Source organism: Leopardus geoffroyi, chromosome E1, assembly GCF_018350155.1.
Source record: "Leopardus geoffroyi isolate Oge1 chromosome E1, O.geoffroyi_Oge1_pat1.0, whole genome shotgun sequence".
NCBI classification, from domain to species: domain Eukaryota; kingdom Metazoa; phylum Chordata; class Mammalia; order Carnivora; family Felidae; genus Leopardus; species Leopardus geoffroyi.
In genome coordinates, this window is record NC_059330.1 from 34,778,361 (window position 1) to 34,801,123 (window position 22,763).

The 22,763-nt window shown below is 47.4% G+C and overlaps 1 protein-coding gene across 2 annotated transcripts; it reads left to right on the forward strand.

Annotated features, from left to right (window-relative positions):
- The first annotated feature begins 1,564 nt into the window (after positions 1-1,564).
- TOB1 (transducer of ERBB2, 1) lies at positions 1,565-7,028 on the forward strand. Of its 2 annotated transcripts, none has more exons than XM_045488378.1 (2): positions 1,565-1,710; positions 5,069-7,028. In XM_045488378.1, exon 2 carries the CDS (start codon positions 5,216-5,218, stop codon positions 6,254-6,256), a length of 1,041 nt encoding a protein of 346 aa, XP_045344334.1. In that variant the 5' UTR covers positions 1,565-1,710; positions 5,069-5,215; the 3' UTR covers positions 6,257-7,028. The 2 variants fall into 2 exon arrangements, with proteins under 2 accessions (XP_045344334.1, XP_045344333.1); XM_045488377.1 differs by lacking the exon at positions 1,565-1,710 and adding an exon at positions 2,748-3,147.
- The last annotated feature ends 15,735 nt before the right edge of the window (positions 7,029-22,763 follow it).

A 22,763-nucleotide genomic window follows, 5' to 3' on the forward strand; every position in this document is an offset into this window, starting at 1 on the left:
TTCTGTGTCTCCCTCTCTCTCTTTGCCCCTCCCCCGTTCATGCTCTGTCTCTCTCTGTCCCAAAAATAAATAAACGTTGAAAAAAAAATAAATTAAAAAAAAAATAAAAAAATAAAAAAATAAATTTTTTATTAAAAAACTCTATTTACCGCTATTGATAATTAATCAGAACCTATCAGACCACTGCTCTAGAGTTTTAAGCCTGGGATTATAGATTGGGGACATTCAGAAAAGAGAATTTGTACCTTCCTTTTGCGAATTCTTGAAAAGTATAGATAAGGTAGACAAAATTACAATTCATCTATCTTTGGTTAGACATTTTAATCTCAGCCAAGCCTAATATGCTCCTCTAATTATAGTGATATATTTTCCAAATTACAAATCAGGACACATGACCTCACACATGGTCCTGCAATTCTGGATGTTTGGTACAGTAATATCATTTGCCTAATGGTAAGAGAAATTATGCTCTGGAGCACATGAAAAATGAAGTGCTTCACTTGATAAATCATTCCCCAAATTTCCCATCTTGTTACCTGTAATTTCTGTGCTCAGCCAATCATAAAATTAAAAATAACTCATTTTTTATAACAAATGGAAGGAATGCTCATTATAGAAAACAAAAAGTTACAACTGAGCAAAAAGTAGAAAACACTGAAAGAATATCTTGATGCAGAGAAAGGGGAGTTTTAATTTAAAATGCTTCTGGGGTGCCGGGGTGGCTCAGTGGGTTGGGCGGCTGACTTCGGCTCAGGTCATGATCTCACACTCTGTGATCAGGTCATGATCTCACACTCCGTGAGTTCAAGCCCCGTGTCGGGCTTTGTGCTGACAGCTCAGAGCCTGGAGCCTGGTTGGAGTTCTGTATCTCCCTCTCTCTCTCTCTCTCTCTCTCTGCACCTCCTCCACTCGCACTCTGTCTGTCTCTCTCAAAAATAAACATTAAAAAAAAATTTTAATGCTTCCAAGAAATAAAATAAAATGCTTCCATACTTTCACAATCAAATCCCACTTTTCCTTGTTACAAAAAATCCAAAGACTAAAAAATCAGTCATTGAGTAAAATTTCTATGTTCTTAAAACAGACTGCAGGAGTTTTAGGAATCTGTACAATAAACATTAAATCGGCCACCTGACCACTCCCACCCTCAAACCATTCTACAAACCAATCTTCCTCCCACTCCCACTCCCCACAATGGCGACTTTAGAAATTTCCGAAATATCCTCTACCTTCCTTCTAAAGGGGACCAGGGATGGAGGCACGAGGGCACGGGAGTCATAGTGGAGAAAAAGGGCACATGCCTAAAGCGTAAAGTCTCTAGGCCTAACACCTAAAGCGGTTGTGTGCGGGCACAGCACAACCGGTCTACACAGCCGGCTCCGCGGACACCCCACTCCTCGGGGAGTTGCGCTTTAACTTCCTTATAGCAGGTTGAGAGTTCAGGCCCCACAGTTTCAAGAGGAAGGCGGAGCCCCAGCTGGTGTTTTTCCAGGAAGCACTTCTTGAGCTCAGAGGAAAGCCGGGAGAGAAGGCCAAGCGCCGGGCGTTTCATTCATTGCTCCTCTTTCTCCCCCCTCCCTACCATCCCTCCGCCTAGACTTTCTCTCCTCTTTTCCCAGTGCGAGCTTGACGTCTGTCTCCTGGATACCAGACAGCCAATCGCCTAGTTGCTAAGGGAGAAGTGCGGCCAATCAGGCGTCGTTGCTACCTGTGAGTAATATTTTTAGCCGAGAGGGACGCTCGGTTCCACTCCCACTGTAACTTCGTGTATTTCTCTGCTGCAGGTTGTGAAAAGGGCGCTTACCCGCCTCCCTGGAGTCCCCCTCTTTCCCCGCTCCCTGTTTACCCGCTCACATTTCAACCGAAGATTATCTTAAACGTGCATTACAGGAAGGCACCGTGTTTATTGTGTGTATTTATGTTAAAATACATTTGAATACACGCATGCATATATATATATACTTGGATACGTACGCAGTTTGGCACGGAGGCCTGGGTTGGGACCTTTGGAATAAAATGTGATTCTTCTTACAGTCTCAAGCCACCCCACGTCCGAGTTGCTGCCAGATCGCATGGGGAGGTCTGAAGTGGGATGCAGAGGCAGTTAAACTGTCACCTGGGAGGGAGGTGTGGCCAGGTGGTCTCTCTTCCCCACCCCCAGCCTGGCACGGCAGCTTTGGGTTCTGCTGTTGCCACTCTCTGGGTGGCAGTTGGCCTAGGCCCCTGAGGTGATTAATATTCAATTAATCGGGTGCACGAGTCCCTGTCACAGTTCGCCCTTTCTCTAGGCTCTCCTGGGTGCACTGGAGGCCGATTTGGTAGCTCGTTCACGAGTGGGATTTTCCTGGGCCACAGTCCCACTCGGGTAGTGCATTTTTGTAAACTGTCCCCTCCTTCTCGAGGCTCTCCTCCCGTTCTTCCCCGCCGCCCCGCCACCTGCCTCGCTCCCCTCCCCCCTCTTCTCTCCGGTGCTCTCCGCCCAGATTTAGCGTCAGCCGCCCCACCCACTACCGTCGCCCTCACTGGCACGTCTGCCCCCCAATCCCGTTCCCAGCTTTCTCTTAATCCCACCCACAGTGGCTCCAGAACGTCGGTTCATTGGCCATCGTGGAGCCCGAGGGGTGTGGCCTTGTCCACTCGGCCCTCCGCCGCCCGTCAGGACATGGGCAGGCGAGACTTGACCAATGGCATCGGGGGGCAGGGCAGGGGCGGAGCCGCTGCTGAGGGTCTGGGGTGCGGGGCCGCAGGGCGGGGAATGGTTACGCGGCCCGGAGCTGTGTGACGCGAGGCGGGCGCGCGCGCACCCCTACGGGAGGGGATGGGGGCAGGGAGGAGACTATAAAACGAGAGGCGGGGCGCGCGCCGCGGCAGAAGGAGCGAAGCTCTGGCCCGGCGCAGAGTGGGCGCACTACGGGGACGCTGGGCCGGGCACCGGGCTGTGTGGAAAAGCGAGCGCGCTCGCCTGACCCGTCCCCGCCACCCCGAGCCACAAGGGTCGAGTTCCTGAGACCCGCGCCGAGGCCCCCGTCCTCCGCCCGGCGGCGCCGTCTTGCATTCAGCCAGCTGGCCGCTGCCGACCCTCCCGAGCCCCCGCCCTGCCGCCCCTTCTCCCCCGCCCAGCGGCCGGGTCTGTGGTGGAAGCAGCCAGTAAGTATCGAAGGGCGGCGGGCGGGGTCCGGAGGCGGAGGGGCTGCAGCGGCGTCGAGCCCCGGGCCCTCGGGGACGGCGGCGTCGCGGCCCGGGCGCGGAGGGGAGCGGCTCCGAGGGGCCCCAGCGCGCCCGGGGCCCGGAGGCGGGGCCGGCCGGCGCGTCGGTCTCGGCTCGGGCCGGGAGGGTGAGCAGGGAAGGGCTGCCCGGGTCGAGCTGACGGGAATCGGGGGTTGGGGCGCCCGGAGGAGCGGCGAGCTCGAGGGGAACGCTGGGGTCCGCGGGGCCGGTGGCCGCCTGGACTGAAAATGGTGCGGGGGAGCCGGTGCTCCCGGGCTCTGGCCGGGTCCCAGGAGCCTCGGGCGGGGGGCGGGGGGCGGGAGCGGCGGGTCAGGTTACGGCGGGGGGAGGGGAGCGGCTGACCCGGAGCGGCCGGCGCCCCGACCTGCCGGGTGCCCGGCCCCGAGTGGTTGCTTTGCCATTTCTCGTGGCCTCCCTCCTCCTCCTTTTCGGAGGAGACTTGTACTCTCCTCCTCCTCCTCCCTTCCTCCTCCTCCTCCTCCTCCTCCTCCTCCTCCTCTTCCTCCTGCTGCTGCTGCTGCTGCTGCTGCTGCTTGCTGCTGCTTGCTGCTGCTCCAGCGCTTGGGCTCCGAGGGCTGTGAGCTGAAATCTAATGAGACCCAACTGGCTGTTTATGTAATTCTTCACACTCCTGTCTTAAGGCGTTGCTTTAAAACTACCTTCCGCGGAGCCTGAATTTCGCTCGGCTGCACCTTCAAGCAATTTGGCTTAATCAGCTGCCTTCGCCGGCACTCCGGCTTTGGGCTTGCAGAGTGTAGTTTGTGGGCCGCCGGGGATCCTTTCCCTTTGTCATCACGAATATGGAACATGGAACAGACGGATTAATACCAACTTGAGTTTTAAATGCCCTTTTAAATCAGCCTCAGTGTACGAATAGATTCCTTTTGCAAATATCTTCTGTTTGCCCTTGATCTTTTCTTCTCCCCACCCAGTGCTGATCCAGCAAACGTTTAAAGGTCGACCTTATCGTACCAGCCTCCCCGGCTGTTCTTAGTCTCTTATCGTGAAGGAGGGAGGTGGTTTTGAAAATCAGAATAAAACTCAGAAGCCCTCCCCTTTAAAGAGAATAATCAATAGAGTGTTGAAATTAATTATTGCTTTTGTTGCACTTGCTGCTAAAGAGAAATTTTCAGACTTAGAAAAATATACATTGAAAAGAAAAGGCACAGAGAACCTCGATTATTACAGTGTATGCCCTTAGTATTCAAGAGGGTAGCTATATGGGATAATTTGTTTCATAATTATCGTTCACAAGGTTGGCAATTCATTTAGTATTTAGTATTTTTAATTTTAGCATCATGTACTTTGGGAATCAAAATAATTTCCCTAACTCCTCAAATGTCTAAATGTTTAACGATACAGCAGATTGAAGCAGCATAAATCCAGAATGAATTGAAATATAAAATTCACTTCTAAATTGGTGAATAGGAATATGATGACTTTCTAAAACTGGTGTATATGTGTGTGGAGGTGGGTGGACGGGTGTCTGGAGTAGAGTTTCCAATAAATAATCTTGTGAGAATTGAGGGAAGAAATACGCTACATGCGCTAGAGAGATACTGTTTTTAAGAACTGTATTCAGGAAAAGAAAAAAAAAAGTAATAGGGTTGAAAATTTTGTTTTAAGTGTAAATCCTAAGTTTTCCCATGAGATTTTGAACTTCAATAAACAGTTTTCTATTGTACGTTCCTTTATTTTGTGCTATTTATATTTTTCTGACTTGCTAGCCTATTAAACTTTTTCTAAAGTAACATTACTCTGGGGGTAGAAGAGGTTGTGGGACTGAGATTTATCTTATTTGGACATGTTTGTTTTTGTTTTGTTTTGTTTTTTCTTTAAGGAGCAAGACCACTCAAGGTGAAGGATAACCTACAGAATACCAGCACTCTGAATGAGAATTTGTTTCTCTGCCACAAACTGAACACTTGTGTGTGTGTGTGTGTAGGGGGGAGTTGAAACACAGAGCTCACTTTGTGGCATAGCAGCTATGCAGCTTGAAATCCAAGTAGCACTAAATTTTATTATCTCATATTTGTACAATAAGCTTCCCAGGAGACGTGTCAACATTTTTGGCGAAGAGCTTGAAAGACTTCTTAAGAAGAAATACGAAGGGCACTGGTATCCTGAAAAGCCATACAAAGGATCAGGGTTTAGATGTATACACATAGGGGAGAAAGTGGACCCAGTGATTGAACAAGCATCCAAAGAGAGTGGTTTGGACATTGATGATGTTCGTGGCAATCTGCCACAGGATCTTAGTGTTTGGATCGACCCGTTTGAAGTGTCCTACCAAATTGGTGAAAAGGGACCAGTGAAGGTGCTTTATGTGGATGATAACAATGAAAATGGATGTGAGTTGGATAAGGAGATCAAAAACAGCTTTAACCCAGAGGCCCAGGTTTTTATGCCCATCAGTGACCCAGCCTCATCAGTGTCCAGCTCTCCGTCGCCTCCCTTTGGTCACTCTGCTGCTGTAAGCCCTACCTTCATGCCCCGGTCCACTCAGCCTTTAACCTTCACCACTGCCACTTTTGCTGCCACCAAGTTCGGCTCTACCAAAATGAAGAATAGCGGCCGCAGCAACAAGGTTGCACGTACTTCTCCTATCAACCTCGGCTTGAATGTGAACGACCTCTTGAAGCAGAAGGCCGTCTCTTCCTCAATGCACTCTCTGTACGGGCTTGGCCTGGGTAGCCAACAGCAGCCGCAGCAACAACAGCAGCCGTCCCAGCCACCGCCGCCCCCACCGCCGCCGCAGCAGCAGCAGCAACAGCAGAAAGCCTCTGCTCTCTCTCCTAATGCCAAGGAATTTATTTTTCCTAACATGCAGGGTCAAGGTAGTAGTACCAATGGAATGTTCCCAGGTGACAGCCCCCTTAACCTCAGTCCTCTCCAGTACAGTAATGCCTTTGATGTGTTTGCGGCCTATGGAGGCCTCAACGAGAAGTCTTTTGTCGACGGCTTGAATTTTAGCCTAAATAACATGCAGTATTCTAACCAGCAATTCCAGCCTGTCATGGCTAACTAGAAAAAGAAAAAATGTATCGTACGAGTTGAAATGCACGGGCCCAAGGGGGATTTTTTTTTTTCACCTCCTTGAGATTTTTTTTTTTTTTTTTTTTTTTTTTAAAGCTTATAGTAAGGATACATTCAGGCTTGGTTACAAAAATAAAACATGCATCATTTTTCATTTGCCAACCAAGCACAAAGTTATTTTATACTGACTGTATATTTTAAAGTATACTCTCAGATATGGCCTCTTACAGTATTTAAGATATAGCAAGGACATGGCTGATTTTTTTTTTATAAAAAATTGGCACTAATAAGTGGGTTTATTGGTCTTTTCTAATTGTATAATTTAATTTAGTACAAAGTTTGTAAAATATCAGAGGATATATATATTGTTTCTACGACATGGTATTGCATTTATATCTTTTTACTACAGTGATCTGTGACAGCAGCAGCTTCATGTTGTATTTTTTTTACTGAAATTGTAAAATATCCATCTTAAAGACATCAACTATTCTAAAAATTGTGTACAGGATATTCCTTTCGTGGTGGAATTAAAATGTACGAATATTTGCTTTTTCAAAAAAAAAATGTATTTTCTGTTAAAGGTTTAAAGATTTTTGCTATATATTATGGAAGAAATGTAATCGTAAATATTAATTTTGTACCTATATTGTGCAATACTTGAAAAAAACGGTATAAAAGTATTTTGAGTCAGTGTCTTACATGTTAAGAGGGACTGAAATAGTTTATATTAAGTTTGTATTAAAATTCTTTAAAATTAAAAAGCACTTCTTGTGGTCTTTATTTTGAAGCTGTTGCCTGGCCAGTGCTTGGGATGATTTTATTCATTCATTCATTCATTCATTCATTTGCAGCTTTCTTCAGCCCACACCTGTCTCCCTGTGATAGGGATGGTTATGCTATGGCTAGTCAACCCTATTTTACAGCAAGTTTTAGAGTGTGTCTTGCTGACATGTAAGAGAGTCACATGATAAAATGAAATTCACTGGTAACCTGAGAGGATTTATTTGAAATGTATAGGGGGAGGTCATTGGATCGGTTTTCTGTTTCTGCACGGGAGATGAATAACTCAGAAACCTTGCTTGGACAAAACAGCTGACCTAACTAAGAAGATTAGGTGTGTTTACTAATTCTCACACTTAAAGTTCAGTCATATTTAGCTGGAGAATATATGATCAAAATCTGAAGATTGGACAGGTTGCTCGATGTTAGTATTCCATGTGCATTTTCCCAGAAAGTTTACCTTTTTTTTTTTTTTTTCAATACACTTGGATAGCCAATCTGCTGCTTTGGAAGTAGAGGGGAGGTTCAAAGATTACTCACCTGTAATACATCAAATCGTAGTGGCTTGGGAAGGGGGTTCTTAAAAAGTGAGGAGTCAGAAGAGAGAGACGCTATTTTTGAAGTAAAATAAGTCATTTCACTGTTTAAATGTCCATTGATAGTGTGTTGACATCGTATCGGTGAGAAATTTGCCTTGAATTGGAGGAAAACTTTGTACATATAGTAGGAACCAACACTGTCTGGGTTCCTGGTGAAATAGATTTGGTCTTAAATGAGTTTTTTTGGACACCAATGTACAAAAAGCCTTTTGTCTGTTACCCATGCAGTTTAGAGCAATAAAAAGTTTTAAAAAACAAGCACTAGGCATCACCGAGCCGAGCTGTCTGCTCCATGGTGAGGCCTTTGTCCTTGAGTGGACAGAATGAGGCTATGAAGAGGTACTGGGATAGTGAGTGGAACCGGGAGATCCAGGCTGCCGGCACCATCAATTATGTGCTTTTGTGATCCCCAACTTTGAATAGCTATAAGAACACTCACTAATGGTTTTAAGTTCTAGTATCTGCTAGAGACTTTTGGGTGAGGTTCTAGGCTTACCAGAATAAATGTTTTACAAATCTTTTTTTTTTTTTTTTTTTTTTTTTTTAACAAATAAAGACTCCAGTTTTAACATACTTCTGACCATCAGAAGGCAGCGGGACACTAGATATACATAGAATTGGTAACGATCTGGGACACTAATACGTACAATCAGATTCTAAGTAATTGAGCTTAATGTAAATATGAATATCTCCCACATCTTATGGATGTGTGTATTGCCAAAAGATCCTAGAGAAATTTCATACTGGTCCATATGTCGGTCTTGTTTGGCTTCAGAAAAATCAATTTGAGCTTGGTGTCCTTGAAGGCGTTTTTTTTTTTTTTTTTTTTTTTTTTTTTTTTTAAAGAATGAACAGAGGCACTGTTTTCATGCCCTTTTTGCTCATTAGGAATGGAAGTATGTTTTAAATGTTTATTTTAATTCCAGTTAACATACAGTACAATACTACTTTCAGGTATACGATATGGTGATTCAACACTTCCATACATCACCTAGTGCTCATCACAACAAACGCACTCCTTAGTCCCCATCACCTGTTTCACCCATCCTCCCACCCACCTCCCCCCCCCCCGGTAACCATCAGTTTGCTCTCTGTGGTTAAGAGTCTGGTTCTTAGTTTGTCTCTTTTTTCCCCCTTATTTGTTTTGCTTATTAAATTCTACGTATGAGTAGAATCTTTGTCTTTCTCTGATTTCTTTCCCCTAGCATTATACTCTCTATCTCCATCCATGACGTGGCAAATGGCAAGATTTCATTTTTAGGGCTGAATAATATTTGTGTATATATATATATATATACATATATATATATATATATATATAGACATATACCACATCTTTATCCATTTATCAACGAATGAACACTTGAGCTGTTTCCATAATTTGACTGTTATAAACATCAAGGTGCATGTATCTGTCCCTTTGACTTGGTATTTTTGTATTCTTTGGATAAATACCTAGTAATGCAATTGCTGGGTCATAGGGTAGTTCTATTTTTAACTTTTTGAGGCACCTCCATACTGTTTTCCAGAGCGGCTGCACCAGTTTGCATTCCCACCAAGAGTGTGTGAAGGGTTCCTCTTTCTCCACATCCTTGCCAACACTTGTTTCTTGTGGTTTTGACTTTAGCCATGGAATGGAAATTTTTCTTTTTAAGATTTTATTGTTAAGTAATTTCTACACCCAACATGGGGCTCAAATTCAACCCCAAGATCAGGAGTCACGTGCTCCACTAACTGAGCCAGACGGGCATCCTCAGGAATGGAAATGTTTCAAAAGGTACTTTTGTCAGGGGCACTGAGTGGCTCAATTGGTTGAGTGTCTGACTTTGGCTCAGGTCATGATCTCACAGTTGGTGAGTTTAAGCCCCGCTCTCTGCTATCAGCATGGAGCCCACTTCGGATTCTCTGTCCACCTCTCTCTCTGCACGTCTGCTGCTTGCATTCTCTCTCTCTCTCAACAGTAAATTTTTTTTTTTTTAAATGTACTTTTGTCTAGCATACCTTATAAAGCCTTAGAAAAGCTTACTTAACATCTTGGTCCCAAATCTTTTTCTCCCCATTCTGCTGTCCCACTCTTGACCCTTTGTGGGAAATGTTTTAGTTGACGATTTGATGAGTTAATTTTTTTTTTAAGATTTTATTTTTCATCTCTATACCCAGAGCGTGGGACTTGAACTTACAAACCCTGAGATCAAGAGTCTCAGGATCTACCACTAAGCCAGCCAGGCACTTCTGATGAGTTAATTATCTTAATAGGTCTTTCTCATGGTTTTTACTTCTATAACTATGGATACTGTCGGTATAGCAGCCTCTGAATGGCCCGTTCTTGGTGTCCAAAATACTGTCTTACAGATTGCATAGCTCATTGATGATTGAATAAGATGATACCAAAAAGTAGCTCTTTGGGTTTAGAATATTCCTTACTGCCTGTCTTTTCTAAAATCAGGTGTATTGTTAAATCTCCTTTGAATAGCTTTAAGCCTGTGTTAGATGGCAAATGTAGACCTTCAGTCAAAATGCCTCCTTAAAAAACAACAACAACAACAACAACAACAACAAAAACGCCTCCTTAAAGATAATGACAATCTTTATTTACTGTGGTTAACTTCTTAGCTTTTGAAGGTGAAACTAAAGGTGCCCTAAGTGTAAAATGTTCCAATGTGTGTTTGTGTTAATTTCATTCTCATATAGCTGTCTTATGTACAGGCATTTTAATTGAGAGATTCGCACAAATGTTTAGGAGGTAGGTTATTTTATTTTATTTTTTATTTTTTTTTTTAAAGGGAGATTTTATTTTATTTTATTTTTCAACGTTTATTTATTTTTGGGACAGAGAGAGACAGAGCATGAACGGGGGAGGGGCAGCGAGAGAGGGAGACACAGAATCGGAAACAGGCTCCAGGCTCTGAGCCATCAGCCCAGAGCCCGACGCGGGGCTCGAACTCACGGACCGCGAGATCGTGACCTGGCTGAAGTCGGACGCTTAACCGACTGCGCCACCCAGGCGCCCCTGGTAGGTTATTTTAAAACAAGTCACTGTAGGGGTGCCTGGGTGGCTCAGTCAGTTGAGTGCCCGACTCTTGCTCTCTGCTCAGGTCAGATCTCACTGTTCATGAGATCGAGTCCCACTTTGGGCTCACCCTGACAGCACGGACCCTGCTTGGGATTGGGATTCTCTCTCTCTCTCTCTCTACCCCTCCCCCCATCTCAAAGAAATAAACTTAAAAAAATAGGGGTGTCTCAGTCGATGAAGCATCCAACTCTTGGCTTTGGCTCAGGTCGTGATCTCTCAGTTTGTGAGTTCGAGCCCTGCGTCCTTAGGCTCTGTGCTGACAGCACAGAACCTGCTTGGGATTCTCTCTCTCCCTCTCTCTCTCTGCATGTGTGCGCGCTCTGTCTAAATAAACTTAAAAAAAAAAATAAGTCACTGTAACATACAGAAAAAAGTATCTCTAGTTGGACATAGTCAAGCTAATGAGGTAAAATGCTGGTTGGAGATCTCCCATACCCTTTCCCTACACGGAAAATAGCATAGGTATGGTAGAGTACAAATGCATCTTTGCTTGGCTACAATGCATGCTGTTATCAGAAGGATAATAACACTAGGGCAAGATCAGGTAAGCGGAAAACAGCCTTATTAGAAGACAAGTATGTAAAATCGCCATTGCTGAATAAAACTGTTGATAGTGTTCACTATGCCAATCAGTTGATGCTTAATTGATTTGGCCCGGGAAGCCACTTAAGATCCAAGGTCTTCAGTTTTTTGGTGTGTTACCTTAGGAAGACACTTTCTTCATGTTTAACGAACCTTGGATCAGTATCTGTGCATATACCTGGAACATCAGTACAACACTTCTGTTAAAGCCATTTAAAAAAACCTTTTAAATCATTTGAGTAACAAATGCTCATAGAGCACTGACTACATGCCATGCACAGTTCTGAAGCAGTTCACAGAAGCGGGGCTGAGACCGTTCAACTCGCCCACGATTGTGGGGCCAATAAGTGGCAGGCTTGGAATTCAAACTCCGTGAAGTTCCAGAATTTAGGCTCTTCAACTTGATGCTTTGTTCCCTGGGATTAGTTGTTCTTAAGACCTGACGTTAGAGGAATAAGACTATTTTTGATGTATTAGCCACATGGCTGGTAGAATCCCTACAAGGGCGTTAATGAGAAGAGTCTAATGGAAGGTTCTTGACCATGCTCAGAAGTCTTGATGATGTATTGGGGGAGATACACATGATACTTCCGGTGGCCATAAACTATGATTACAGGCTATCTGGAAATGTTTTTAGAAGTCATTAAGTCAGTGCTTTCGTTGATCTTAATTCGATAATGTAAGTTGCTTCTCTCATTTTAGAGCCACTGGATGATACTCTCAGACTAAGACAGTAGACTTCGTGGCCCCATTACTTCTAAGTAGAATTATAATTGTTGACCTCCTGCAGCTCTTTTCTCACACATTCCTCACCTTGCTCTTGTCTTCAACAATGTGTTTCTAGGACCTGTGATTTTCTTCTAAATCACTTGGACATCCGTGACTTCTGTATGTATAGACGTTGTGGTAAATGGTCTTTTTGCCCTTAATTTTAAAACACTAAGGAAACCAAATGACCTCTTATTCCAAACTGGTTCTGAAAGCCTCCCTTGAAAAAAAAATCAAAATACACTTAGGGTTATAAAATTACATTTTAGGGATGGGGGCCCCTCCCTGGCTCCTAACACAACGCACTAGGTTCGTGGGGAACCTAGTGCTAAACCATTGTTAGATGACCGGCTTCTGAGTTAGGGTTTCGGACACAGCAGAGCAGCTCCCTCAATGCAATCTATTGAAAGTCAGCCCTCGACACAAGCATTTGTAAAAAGTTGCGCTTTAAAAGCATAAGCTGTTATGGATGAACTTGCATTCCCATTAGTGTTGTTATGAGTTTGGAACATGTTTAAACTGCACAATAAACAGAAAAACCCATTAAAAAATTTTTTAATGTTTATTTTTGAGAGAGAGAGAGGCAGAGCATGAGTGGGGGAGGGGTAGAGAGAGGGAGACCCAGAATCCAAAGCAGGCTCCAGGCTCTGAGTTGCCAGCACAGAGCCCGACGTGGGGCTCGAACTCACAAACTGTGAGATCATGACCTGAGCTGAATTTGGACACTCAACCGACTGAGCCACCCAGGAGCCCCAGGAAAACCTGTTTTTAAAATGGCTGAAAAGAATTTCAGTAGTTTCTATATGGACTAAATTTCGTTAGGCTGAGTGCCAATTTTTAGGATTTCGAGTTAGAATTTTTTTTTTTTTTCAATGTTTTTATTTATTTTTGGTACAGAGAGAGACAGAGCATGAACGGGGGAGGGGCAGAGAGAGAGGGAGACACAGAATCGGAAACAGGCTCCAGGCTCCGAGCCATCAGCCCAGAGCCCGACGCGGGGCTCGAACTCCCGGACCGCGAGATCGTGACCTGGCTGAAGTCGGCCGCTTAACCGACTGCGCCACCCAGGCGCCCCTCGAGTTAGAATTTGATGGACTAAGGATTGCTGAACCCCTGGCTGGGCTTTCGGAGGCTTAGCTTGGGCTAAAAGTCGTGTTATTAGTGGAATGTGAAGTAGTAAACCTCTACTAAATATTTCTCAATATTTGAGGTTCAAGATTTATATTTTAGAAGACTTGCTTTATACATAATCCGTAAGTGGAGCTTTGAGATCATCGCACAATCGGGCAAACCCTAGAAGAAAACATTTAATCAGGCGGCAGCTCATGCCTGGGGGCTATGGAGTCTGATTCCTTCCTTAAGCATATTAAGTTATTTGACTCAGATGACTCCGTTTCTTCATCTGCAGAATGGGTGCGATGATATCAATATACTTCCTCAGGCAGTTCCTGAGGTGCTAATCCCCTCGCTATGAAACGTTGTCAGTGAGGTAATGGAACATGTGTTCTTAGGGGTTTACAGTATTTAGAAGGCACGAAGTCCTGACTTTCACCCTCAGTTTGTTGACCTCTGAAATCAGAAATGTAAATGCAAACCATAACCATCTTTGTTATATCAACATTTTGTTGTCCCATCTGTAATTTGCATCCACCGAGAATTCAATAAAAATCCTACAGTAATATCCTAAAAGCGATTCGATTCATATTTTGGTGATAAATACCCCCGAGCGTGTGTCTCTAGTTTTGAGGCGCGGGTAGGGAAACCCATGTTTCAGCATTGTTTTTCATTCAATCAGCAAGTTGATTTAAACCCAGAATTCAAGTGGACGTTTCTTTTGGGAGCAGCCAAACGGTCCGTGCTGTTGTGAAAAGTCCTGAAATGGTTGTTCCTATTTAAACAACACTGGCTTGAGAATAGGAGTAGTTAAATGTAGTTCTGGCGGCAGATACGTCCTACGGATAACGGTGCTAGCTTTATTTTAGTGCAGGTAGAAACGAAGAGGAGGTTTGCTTTCCAGAAGGGAAAAACATGGAGGACTTGGAAGGAAAAACACATTCCTCCTGGCATTACGAGTACTTTACTTCACTGATAAAATATGACCAGTGTGCAGAACAGAGAACAGGTGTAAAATATTTTTAGACAAACCTTGGCATATAGTGTGGGTCGCATCCCTTCTGTCTATACACTCGAGTCTTTCGAGAATAATTGTGGAAAGACCACATTTACGGAATGAGCTAGGCATTGCTTTTGTGGTTTTTAGGTCCTGGATGTTCAAGTCAAACATAAACTTCCTTGCCAGCCATCAGGTTGCAGCTATTTTTAAACCCTGGGTCTCCGCATGCCCTCCTAGAGCTGTTGAGTCTCCTTTTCCTTCCTGAGCACTGTTGGGAGAGCTGGGAGAATCTGGGGCCATCGCCTCTTTGGGCGCACGGAGAAAAAGAGGTGGCAAGCACGGACGTGGCCTCGGTCTAGCTTAGTTTGTAGCAAATGGCTACACATGGATGACTTCTGGACACTGATGGAAGGGAACACTGGATACTCCTGTCGGTATAGGTCACGAATGGAATCACATTGTCCATTGTAGCCCCGATGCCCTGCGATGCAGGCTCACGCCTCTGTTTCTACCTGCAGGCACCCCTTTCAGACTGCTTTTCCTTGCCACCCCTCCACCGCCCACCAATTCACTGCTAGTAAGGATGAAGGTTGGATTTCGATCTGTTTTGTAATGAGTGTGCCTGTTCTTCTTTTTTTTTTTTCATGTTTATTTATTTTTGAGAGAGAGAGGAGGGGGGAGGGGCAGAGGGAGAGGGAGACATAGAATCCAAAGCAGGCTCCAGGCTCTGAGCTGTCAGCACAGAGTCTGACGCAGGCAGGGCTTGAACTCCCAAACCGCGAAATCATGATTTGCGCCAAAGTTGGACGCTTGACCGGCTAAGCCATCCAGGCGCCCCATCTTTTTTCACTCAGATTATCCAGGTCTGCCTACTGACCCCCAGAGCTCTTTTCCCAAAAAGGACACTCTTTGTTTTGTAAACTACCTGTCAAGGTAGAGTTCGGTAGAGTCCTGGGGACCGACTTTCTGCTAACTCCTTTCTATTTCTAGGAAACATGATGGGATTTCCAAACCACTTCAATCCAGTGCTTAAGACAGCTGTGGTCCCTGGGCGGCATTTCTAGAAACTAAGGTGTCACCTGAGGCCCTTTAACTTAGGACTTTAAGAACCACCCAGTTTTCAGAAGCTCACCTAGGGAATGTCATCTTCCTGAAACCTACAACAGATTGGAAGATACGAAGGAAACTTTATCTATCTATCTATCTATCTATCTATGTATCTATGTATCTATTTATTTATTTAGTACTTTAGGAAGAGATGTTTTTTGGGAAGGAGACTTATTATCTGAGCCACAACTGTTCAAAGAACTTTTCAGATTCTGCGTAAAAGGAATAGAGAGATGGAGGTAAGACCTTACCTCCCCAGGAGCCTCTGCCAGAGGGGAAGGGTCTGGCAGCCGGTAGGAAGGTGGCTAGGGTGTATCTCCTCTGTCTGCCCTTCCTGCAGGATCTGGGAAAGGTGAGAGAACAGTGAAAGAGGACGCCTCTGGACACATGGCCTTGGGACTTGTCCTGGAGATCAGTTCCCCTTAGTGGAGGCTTTGCAGAATTTCGGGGACCCAAGACAACTACACCTGGTGTGGGCACATCACACTTTCCTGATGGCTATTGTGTTCTTCCAGACTTTGAGGGAGGGTAGGTAGCTGTGCCTGCACCTTGCATGCTGCTTATCTGGTGATGATGATTTGGGCATTATTTGGACTCTTAGGGAGTCCAGAGGGAATAACCAAAGTCAGAATCTCAGTAATAATAGCCAACACTTTATCAGATTTACTACATGCTAGATATTGTCCTAAGCACTTGTACTCTAAAAAAAAAAGAATTTATTTCAGTACCTGAAGGTGAGGTCCAGAAAAAAGAAAAGAAAGAAAAGAAAAAAAAAAGAATTTATTAATTTTGAGAGAGACAGCATGCATAGGGAGGGGTAGAGAGAAAGGGAGAGAGAACCCCAAGCAGGCTCGACGCAGTTACAGCACAGAGCCCATCGCGGGGCTCGAACTCACCAACCGTGAGATGGCGACCTGAGCCGAAATCACGAGTCAGATGCTTAACTGACTGAGCCACCCGGGTGCCCCCAAGCACTTGTACATTTTAACTCACCTAACTTTCATAAGGACCCTCTGAAGGTTGTGCTATTTCCCTCATTTGTAGATAAAGAAACGGAAGCAGGAAGCTGGTGACAGTTATGGCCAGTAGAGCCAGGATTGGATTTGAACTGTGGGATTCTGTTTGCAAGGTCTGTGATCCTTCCCCACTACACTATCCTGCTCCTTTGGTTGGCCTCAATAGGAGGGCTTTATGAAAGAACCATACTTGATTATTTAGGGGACATGATCTAAAATGCACTTGGTGACAAGACCCCCTGAGTACCCAGCATGGTCCTGCAAGAGGTGGTTTCCTCGGCAACCCTAACCTCATTTGAATATCAGCCTTTGCCCGGCACAGCAAGGAAAGGGAAATCAGCAAAAACACGGTGGAGTAGGCTGTGAGAGTTGAAGGTCACGTGCTAGTTGTATTTACCCACATCACTACTACCGTCTGGGTACTCAGATTCTTTGAGAGGTAACGCGAGGTGCTGCACATCCCTGAAGTCTTCAGTCACGGGCTTTTCTAGTACTTACATAGCAAAAGAGTGAGGTTGACTCAGGAGCCTCCCTGGGGTCCGAGTCCACTCAGGTCCCTAAATTGTCTCAGGCAAAGGGAGATGTCATTTCAAACAACACCTGTTTCATCCACTCAATATATTTATTGAGCATCTATTGGCGTAGGAACTGGTGATGATACATATAAACATTTAGGACCTTTCAAGAGGCTTGCATTCTAACAAAAGATAACACCCATGCCCAAATAATCATACACAGGAGAATGTGGAAATATGTACAGAAAAAGGAGAGGCGTGTCCATCAGAGGGATTCTAGATTGCAAGGGGAGTTATGAAGTGATAAAGAATGGGTCATCCGGGGAAGCATGGGCTCCCTCCAAGTCCCAGCCCTGGTGGAGGGAAAACCTGGTTCTGGTCCTTTTCCTCCATCTGATGTGTCCACAGCAGGAAGAATGTGTGCTAAGCCTTGGGGTTCGCAAAGGCAGAGGGCATCCAAACTGGAAGCTCGGCTGGCAGCCCATCACTCCCAGGAGAAGCTGTCTTTGACTTTGGATATTTTAAGTGTTTTCCTTGTTCCAAGTTTGTATGTATGTATGTATGTATGTATGTATTTAGAGTGCTTACGAATGGGGGAGGGGCAGGGATAGAGGGAGACAGAGAGAATTCCAAACAGGCTCCGCACTGTCGGTTACGGAGCCCGATGCGGGGCTTGAACCCCCACACCGTGAGATGATGACCGGAGCTGGAATCAAGAGGCGCTCAGCCAACAGAGCCACCCAGGTGCCCCTCATTGTAACAAGTTTTGACCAGAAAGACACCGTGAAAGAGAGCTGGTTTAGAACTTTATTCATCAAACCCAGGCGTGGGATGGGGAGATCTGGTGAGGAGTCCAAGAGCGGAAGTAGGTTGCACACGGGGATGACTCTAATTCTTATCTTTACAAGATGCTTACCCTGGAAACCTCCTCAGGCTAGAAGCTCCCTCTAGGGGTCATCTCATTTGTTTTCTTACCTTTAGAGACAAAACTCTGGTTTTGTAAATATCAGGGCTCCCAGCGGGTAGCACCGGCTAGCACACCGAAGCGGTGTGGGTGGAACGGGTATGTTCACTGCACACGCACCCCCAGGGCACGCCCACCTGCCGTCCTCTAACCCCATATTCTACCAACCAAGGGAACAAGTCTTTTCAAAGCTCAGCTGTTGCATTTTCCAGTTTGGCTTTTTGGATGCCTACAGTTATCTTCCAGGTTGAGCTTAAATCAAAGAATGAGGCTTTGGAGGAAAAGCTTAATAAATATCTAAGCCAGAAATTAACAGCCTCAAGTAACTTTTCTCCTGGGTCACTCTCCCTAGCCAATGCCCTTCCCTAGGCTCCCCTAAGTTTCCTTTGTAGCTGAGCTACTCCGTCATCCTCTGAAAATACCGCCACAAGCTGGCCAAGCCCCTTCATGGGACCGGCGCCTGTTGAGAGAGCATCACTGCTCTGAAAGAAGCATGCATCTGGATTTAGAACAGGAAACCCCAGCGTCTCATCCATGCCTCAGCCCACCTTCCCCAGCAGGGTTGGAGCTCTAAGGCCGCACAGTTTTCCCTACGGGATCCTTGGTAACTGCTATAAGAGCTAAGTACGAATGTTCTAGGGGCCTCATTAAGCCTCCAAATAAAATTATTCCCAGTAACCCTGTACCAGAAAGAATATGGGCTTTGGAGTAGGGCTTTGAACTGAATCCCAAACTCACCCTTGAACTCACCCTCTTAAAGCTACGCAGCCCCAGATTTCCTCTCTGAAAAGTCCCACTTGTTCTGGTTCTTGTGAAGATTGTGTGAGATCTATAGAGCATTAAGCATAGGGAACAACCTGAACTCTCTCCACTCTTCTGTGAGGTGGGGCTTGACCCCCCCCCATCTTCCCTCGCCCCCACTCTCTCTCTTCCTGTGGCTTAGCCTCGAGGGCTTGTGCTCAGCCTTCTTAGGGGAGGTCAGCTGGCCTCAAAACATGCATTTTCATGAGAATCCTAGGCAGTGAAACTTAATTTTGGATTCGCGGGGAGGAGAGAGGAGGCAAAAGCGAGAGCAGACCATATTTCACTCTTCTGTGGTGGAAGATGTTGTACATGTGGTTGAATGCACGGGCTCTGGAGTCTCCCAGACCGACCTAGGCTTGGTTCCTTGCCTGGCCAGGGGGCCGTGAGCAATCTATTCAATCTCTCTGACCCCCAACGTCATCGTCTCCGAAATCGTGGTAAGTAATAACCACCTCACAGGGTTGTGAACATTCAAGGAGATACTGTATGAGCACATATTAGGTGCTGTTAGCTATTAGTCATGGTAAAGGGGCATCTGATTGCTAAAGGGCACCCACCTTCTGGGGCGGGGACGAGTCACCGTCTGTGCAAGTCTCACGAAAGCTGTGTTGCGCTCAACCACGAACACCAGCTTTCTCCTCTTATTAGGGTCATAAGGTGAAACCGTTGGTTACGATGATTGTTAAGGACCGCTCTGAATCTGAGTTATTTGGTCACATCAAGACTCCGGGGCTATTCTCCCCTTTGATTCTGTTGGCCCCTGTGGTGCATTGAGATGTGGAATAGTGCTTGAAACAGGAAGTCAGTAAGAGCTCAGCTCCCTGCTCTGAGGTGTCGAGGCCAGGAACGAAGGCTGGAGAAACACTCTTAGAGCCTCCGTGAATGTCCCAGAGGTTCCCACCTCGACTACATTACTACGTTCTGTGTCTGCTTGCTGGTCCCCAACCGCACAACCTAGAGTCTCTCTCTCTCTCTCTCTCTCTCTCTCTGCCCCTCCCCCACTCACACCCCCCCCCAAAATAAATAAACTAAAAAAAAAAAAAAAAAAAACCAATAAAGTGCCTGATCCGAGCTGTCATCAGTTAAGTGTCCCTTCCCTCTTTTGGGGGGCTGTGCTTCTCTCTTGCTGAGGGTCCCTGCCAATGCCCCAGTCCCCTCTGTTTCCTGGCTGCCCACACAGAAAGGAGACAAAACAGTTCCCATCTTCAGACAGAACGGGGTGCATCCTTCACACCAAGACCGCAAACGAATGATCAGGATGGGTACATCTTCACATCCTGTCAAGTCTCTGGTAACATTAAGACTTGAGAAGAGCAGGGAACAACCAAGCACACCCTCCCCCCCCCCCCCCCCCCCCCGCCCCGACAGACGTGCTGGAAAGAGGTCCCACCCCCAGGAGGGTCCGGTCTAGGAGATGTTGGAGCTGAGTCCTGTCTTCCCTTCACCTGAGTGGGGTTGAGGGTGGCCAGGGTGTTGCGGGAGACCGCGATGCCAATAGTCCTGTCCTGGGGTAATCTGGGATGTGGGCACAGAGATTCCTACTCAACCCTGAAATAGAAATGCTGAAGAGCTCAGGAGCCAGAGAGGCGGGAAGGAGAGGGGTGGTGGGCCTGCCCACCTGCCTGCCCTTCCCTCTCCCTCTGGAGAATGCCAGCTGGAGGGTTATTCTTCCTTCCTCAGCCCAAGAGATGAGTGTCACTTGACCTCAGGGCACATTCCAGAATGAGGCCACAGCCAAGAATAGGACCCAGGAACCCTACCACCCATCCTGCCTATATTAATCACACATTCCCAGAGCAGGAGAGAGACTTCAGCCTCCTTGAGGCGGTGGAAGGAGGAGGAGGAAGGGGAGGGGGAGGAGGAGGAGAGGGAGGGGAAAGAGGAAGAGAAGGAAGAAGAGGGAGAGGAGAGGGAGGAAAAGGAGGGGAAGGAGGCAGTGGTATCGGGAAGTGGAGTTGGGAAAAAGCAGGGAAGACCCCAGAGAAGCCCCTTCCCAGCCCTGGAGCCTTCTGGTGCACCTCGTGGCCCTTGGCCCCGGGACCCTTTGTTCATCCAGCAAATCCCTGGCGAGCCCTGGGTGCTGAGTGCCCCCCCTGCGAGCCTCGGGGGGCCCCCAAGCGGTGCTTCTGGCCTGGATGGTGCAAGCGCCAAGGGGGACAGCGGAGCTGAGTCTCGGAGGACGAGTAGGCGCAAGGCCGATGTCTCGCTCAGGAATGCCGGCCACGACTGCTTAGGTGTGTGATAGAAGTACCGTGGCACGTGGCACGTCGTAAGAGCGGGCCGTCTGTGTGCGTGTGCGTGTGGCCGACGCGCTGGGTGCGTGTCCTACACTGCGAGAAGCAGATGGCCTACATTCGAGTCCTGACTCTGCCACGTAGCGGCTGGGCGACTGTGGACAAGTCTCGGGCCCCCTCCAGCCTCAGTTTTCCCGCCCGCAGAACAGGGTTCTGTCCTGTACGGTTGTGGCGGAGGCAACAAGAAACGGTGTCTGAGCGCCCGCTCGGTGCTGCTGTTACAACAGGACCGTTGGCGACCACGTGTTCTCCCCCCACCCCCGCGTCCCCCCCCTCCCCCAAGGAAATCACCATGTGGCTGTGTGTTTGTTCTCCCTTTTCTTCGTCAGGTTCCGCCCCTGGTCCCTGCTCTCTGGCCCCACTGTCCAGGGGGTGACATCAGACTATGGAGCAGCTGGCCAGACAATGGAGCAGAGTGTCCTAGGAGGCTGGAGGTGCTGGGGGAGGCGGAGGGTGGAAAAAGCCAAGCTGTCCTGCCCCAGAGGCCTCAGGCTGGTCCGGAGACAGCCGGCGCCAGACCAGGCCTCTGAAGAGGCGAACAGAGAGATGGACTGGAGCAGGGAGGGTGGGGAGGGGAGCCAACGGATGCAAGGAGGGAAGGAGCGAGTGTCCAGTGTAGACAGGGGGGCAGGTGAGTCTGGCCTCGGAGCTGGAGGAGAGCTCAATCCCCCGACACCCCCCCCCCACACACACACCCGCTTCACTGTGTCCTGGGCCCCAGCTGGGGAGCCTCCCCAGTTTACCTGGCAACCAGGCCCCGGGAATTTAGCTCACGCTCTACTGAGCACCTATCAGAGGTCAGTTACTGGGTAACACTTGAGCAACGGAGATCAGAGACTCAGGCTTGGTTTCGAGGATGAAAAACTGAACGCCATGTCGTAGGACCAAAATTGTAATAGATGCCCGTTCCCTAAGTGCCTATAGTTTCTGAACCCCACATCAGCCCGTGAGGGATGATCAGTTTGAATGTGCTCTGTGAGCAACAGAATAAAATATTTGAAGCTGTATGTTCACTGGATCCGTGAAACCCCAGGCCCCACAGGATGTGGCGGGTCCCGGGGGCCTGCTCTTGGCCAGGGGGCTGCTGAGGGCAAGGAGGAGGCCCAGGGACAGCCATCTGTGCCAGACTCCTTCTCCCGGTTTGGCAAGGTTAACAGGGTCAAGCTCCCCAAGTCTCCAGGAAGTGCACTTGTCACCCTCTGTTTTATAGATGAGGAAACTGAGTTTCCAGGAGGCACCGGGAAAGTGTCAGAGCCCACATTCAGACCTAGGTGGATCTGAAATTGGTGTCCCCTGAATGTCACACCTCCACCAGGCAGCCACTAGGGCTCAGGCCCCATATCCGTGCAAGGGAGGGGGTGGGGAGAAGGGAGGCGACAGGTGCTAGCATGTGGACACTTGACCCCTCAGGCTCTAAGGCAGTGTGTCATTTATTGGGGCACCCCCACCTAGAAGCAGGTGCAGCGGAACATCCCCAAACTGCTGAGGGCAGGTGAGGCGCTGAGTCCTCCCCTACCTCCCTGGTTCCCTGACCCAAGCAGGGAGGGGGCCTGGGGTTAGTGCCCACACCTCCTTGGCGGCTAAGTGTTGTGCCTAGCATCTTCCCCAAGGTGACCTGAGAAGCCCCCACTCCTCTGGCCTCTCTTCTCTGTCGGGGAACAGCTTGTCTCCCGATCCCGGCTTCCTCCTTCCTGCAGGAATTATCTCTAAGGAGGGATGGGCCAGACCTGGCCAGGCTGGATGGGGCTGGGTGTGGATTCCTCCCAGAAGACCCCCCGGGGAAGTGGAAAGGGGGCAGGGGTCCCTGGTGCTCGGCCGGCTCACCGCCTCAGGGACAGATGAGATGTGGGACATGCCACGGCCACAACTCCCAGGACAGGGAAT

Coding starts and splice junctions, on each gene's coding strand:
- TOB1 (XM_045488378.1), top strand. CDS start 5,216: ATGCAGCTTGAAATCCAAGTAGCACTAAATTTTATTATCTCATATTTG.